We start from the raw sequence: 4499 nt of genomic DNA on the forward strand, positions 1-4499 counted from the left end.
TGCAGAGCGAAGGGCTGGCCTGGTAGTACGAGTTTTAATTAACGTTTATTTTTTTTTCGTGTTTATGTTGCTTTCCATCGACCGAGCGAAAAATCGATCGAATTACGAAGAAGAATCGCGCGTACCCGATGGGGAGATCGTACGACTTTGTTCCGGCTTCAAAGACTTTTGCCCGCGAAGCGAACGTGGCGCGAGAGTCGAGCCAGGTCGATTTTGCATCTTGTACGTTTCTGTAAGATACGCATACGATAAGAAGATCGATCGTTTAGCTTCGTTTCTTTCACGGTTATCATTGTCATTATTAACATTATTATCTTTATTATTATTATTAATAATATTATTTTATTATTATTATTATTATTATTATTATTATTATTATTATTATTATTATTATTGTCGTTGGCCAACGCCAACGTTACTATTTTATTATTATTATTTTTATTATTATTATTATTATTATTATTATTATTATTATGAGTTATTAAATATTATTATTAATATTATTGTGTATAAAATTTCGAAATGTCCTATCGTGTAATATTATACCCTCCCTGTTGATTAATTTTCGACGTTAATTTTAAGAGAAATCCTGTAGATATCTGCTGTTCTACACCCGAGAAATACATGCGAAGACACGTAAAAGAAAAAAAGAAAAAGAAAAAAAAAAAGATCATCGGAAAAGAGAAAAGGCATAACGTTACATCTAAAAATACGTAAAAACACACAATACGAAACAGAATACAACAGGTACACATACAGGCGACATTCAGTACACATGCGTAAATTCTACATTTAAAAGAAACCGCTGTACTATTTATCAATAAAGTATAAATATAAATAGGAATGTGTAACCTGTAACTGTTAAGGTGGCGATCGATGTAAATAAATCTGTCTTTTTTTTTTTGCGAGAGAAGCGCGCGAAAAACCATCAGTTGGCTGAGTTCTGTCACCGAACTGTGTCTGTAATTGTAACTTGCATTAAAAAAAAACGTCACACACGAGAGAAAGAGACACGCCGCCTCGATGCATAATGATTATAAATATTATTATAATAAACCACCTCGTATTTCCGTATACGTACAGTTGTGTGCATTTTTTTTTTCTCTCGTTTTTTATCTCTCTTTTTCCACACGCTAAAAAAAAAAAAAAGAATTAAACCAACTCCATCAAGATCATCATCATCATCAAAAAAATGGTAAGTAAATCTCATTTTAATTTATAAAATTAAATTGCGCGAAATTCGTATTTTTAATAAAGTTCTATTTTTTTCTTATTTATCGCGTTTCTGTTCCTTCGAAATCGGGATCGATTTATTCCCGACACGTTTCCCATCCCCGAAAGTCGAAATCTCGGTTTCTTTCATTCATTCATCCCCCCAGCGAGGATAAACACCTGAGACTATCGATATGTAGACTCGACGAGTCCTTTGGCCCGCCCCATCGCCCCCTTGAATCGGTGTCCGCAAACGCATCTGCGACTCGGGGCGCTGGCCTAACATCGTTAACAAACGGGTGCAACGTCGTTTTCCACGACGACGGCGGCGGCGGCAGGGGGGATGCGGGAGATTCGTTTTCCTGGACATCTGGTGAATTCGATTTTGATGTGTTTCTGCCCTACGGGGGAGGGGGAGGGGGTTGCACGCTTCCTCGGGGCTTCAGCATCGCCGTTCCCGTATCTCTGACAGTCCCGCTGGGGGCAGGAACGATGCTGCCTACGTCTCTCTGCTACGTGTGTTACACGCGTGATACAACCGTGTGTACACACGCGATATCGACCCTCCACGATCGTTCCCGACAAGTGTTCCTCCCTTAAGTACGTACGTAGCGCTGCCTCGCAGTTTACCGTTGCGTCCCCAGATACCTGTGTATTTTTCAACGGCGCGAAAACGTGGCCGACCACCTTTTTAATATTGCACCCGCCCGTTTGTCTTCTTGACGAGTTTTCGGGACACGATCGCCCGCCGCTCGTTCTCCTCCTTTTTTTATTTTCTCTGAACGTGTTCTATCTATCTTTCTTTCTTTTCCTTTTCTTTTTTTTTTTTTTTCATTCGATGCACAGTCCTTCTCAGTCTATGTTTCGAACCAATTATTGCGAGAAAAATCGATATTCGAAAATCAAAATTATCGTTCGATGATTATTATTTATTAATTTTTCTCGATCGCGTCTATGATCTGCGCTGAAATTTTCCACGAGAATGAGAAGATCGTTGGGATCGTTTTTTCCTCTAAATCGGTTCGATCCCCCGACGAGCTACGGAGCCGCGTCCTCGCGGGAGTTTATCGTGGAATTTAACCGGATAGAGTGGCGACCAGAGTACACCGTGTGTACATTGTAACAGTGATTGGGAGGACGAAGGGCGTCGGTGTAGCGTGTAATACGTGTCCTGACGGATCTCTTGCAGAAGATCCATCGGGAGATTCGACAGATGCGTGCCCGCCTCCGCGCCCCAGGAACTACCACGGGGGTCTCGCGGGAGTCTTGCAGAGACAAACCGTCCCAGCGGGTCGGTATACACCCTACCGTATCATTTTTGTTACCCTCCTCGCTCAACGAGCGTTCTTAAACCCATCGACGAATTCTTGCGCAACAAATCGCGTCACGATTCCATTTCGATACGTTCGATAATCGCGCTTAATCGACAAATTAATCGATTAATCCTTCCTCGACCATAAAGTGGATACTTCTTTTTTTCGTTTTTTATCGATGTTTAAAAATGTTTCACGATCGAAGAGAGAGAGAGAGAGTTGTTTATCGGCGAGAGATTCGTCCGGTTGGAAGGGAGAGATGCGAGATGCGTTCGGAAGCTGAAAATCCGAAAGAGGGGATCGCGTCACAGCGTCGAAAGCGTGTTTCGAACATTCACGTGGCGGAGCACGTGTCGGGAGACAAGCCCCTGTCGCGCAAACCCCTCGTTCTTCTCCTATCATTACGCAAGGAGGCCTTACAAATCGTGGCCGGCTTACCGCGCACGTTCCAACCCTACCGCTCGTCACTGCCTCGAATCAACGTGGCAAAGCTACCAATTAACCCTTGCCATTGCCGTTTGATCGCCGTCATTTCCTCGGGAAATCAGGATCGATTGTTGCACCGTTGTGCAGCTTCCCGCAACGTTTCGCCTCAATCCCCATCCCCCATTCCCCTTTGTATCGTTTTAATAAGACGAACGATGCGACCAAAGCAATTGCAACGTCTTAATTACGTGTAATTGAGTATAAGCGCGGCATTATTTCTCTGCTCTTTCGTGGAAAAACCCTTTCGATTCCAAGTATTGTCGTATAAACACGCGTGGCTCGTTTGTTCCGCGAACCGACCGTTCCTGGAACCATATAAATTCGACGAGGAGTCGAATCGACGACGACGACGACGACGACGACGACGACCAACAGGCGCACAATGGAAGGCGTCTACCGGCCGTTGTCACCGATCGAGAAGAACGACGAACACGGATGGAACGTGTCTTTTCGTGGCGTGTAGCAGGCAAGAACTTATTTTCCACTGTCTCGCTTCAACCGGGCGGACGGCAGAAGTGTCCAGAACGACCTCCCGGTGTTCAGGCCGGGCTTAGGCTAATCCGAAATCCGGATTACTCGTGCCTCAGCTGCTCCAGTCTTACCGGCCCGCCGTCGTGTAACAGCGATAGCGCATTTTTTCCGCCGCATTAACGATCTCTCGATCCCTCGATCCGTACGAATTTCTTGGCTCGAGGAAAAACAAGGTTTCGATCCCCTCCGTTCGCTTTTCCCAACTTTATCTCCCTCGCCTCCTTCTCTCTAAGTAGGAACGATCCTCATAAATATACTTATGCTAATTGCTCCGGTTTGTCCACCACCGGTTTCGTCCGATGGATCTGCTGAATCACGCGCGCACGAGAATAATATATACACGCGTCTATAAGAGCGTCTGCACGGAACGGAAGTTCTTATGGCATTCCTATTACCGAGACACTCGGCGACGTATGTAAATAACACGTACCGAATGGATCGCTTTATCTCGCGCGTAGCGCGAAGCGTAGGTGTGTACGAGTATTCTGTATCCAACGCGTGTACGCGTTTCCACACGCGTCAATTTCAAACACGCGAGGAATTTTCGAAAGTTCGACACCCGCGACGAACCTTTGAATTCTCTCTCTCTCTCTATCGAGATATACCGTGTTAATCGGATAGATTATAAATACGATCGTTCAACTTGTCCCTCTCCGCGTTTGAATGTAACACCGAGTCTCTCTCTCTCTCTCTCTCTCTCTGCCGTCACGCGTTTCTTCGTCTTGCGTTTTTCGATATGGTCGCGTGCGCGTATCTACCCTCTCGAACCCGCTTATCGGTACTTCCACCCCTGGCCCGGGAGCGAGATAAGTATTTGCTATTTAAAATACCAGTCCTCGCCGCGTGGGCCCCAAGATAAACTGTTCGTGCATCTAGGAGGGTGAAAGACGGCGTGAAAGGGAACGAGAGGGAGGGAAAAAGAGGGGTTGATTATAAACCGAGAGCAGAGGAGGAGGG

General features: G+C 45.1%; 1 protein-coding gene across 3 annotated transcripts in view; it reads left to right on the forward strand.

Annotated features, from left to right (window-relative positions):
* Window positions 1–1076, forward strand: part of LOC102674544 (LIM/homeobox protein Lhx5) — a 20780-nt gene extending 19704 nt beyond the window's left edge. For all 3 annotated transcript variants that reach the window (XM_031513643.1, XM_031513645.1, XM_031513644.1), the window contains one exon: window positions 1–1076. This exon is cut by the window's left edge and continues 103 nt beyond it. In XM_031513643.1, coding sequence (XP_031369503.1) covers window positions 1–538 — 538 coding nt within the window. In that variant the 3' untranslated portion in view covers window positions 539–1076.
* Window positions 1077–4499: the final 3423 nt, after the last annotated feature.

This window comes from Apis dorsata, unplaced genomic scaffold (assembly GCF_000469605.1).
Source record: "Apis dorsata unplaced genomic scaffold, Apis dorsata 1.3 scaffold_683, whole genome shotgun sequence".
In the NCBI taxonomy this organism is placed as follows: Eukaryota; Metazoa; Arthropoda; class Insecta; order Hymenoptera; family Apidae; genus Apis; species Apis dorsata.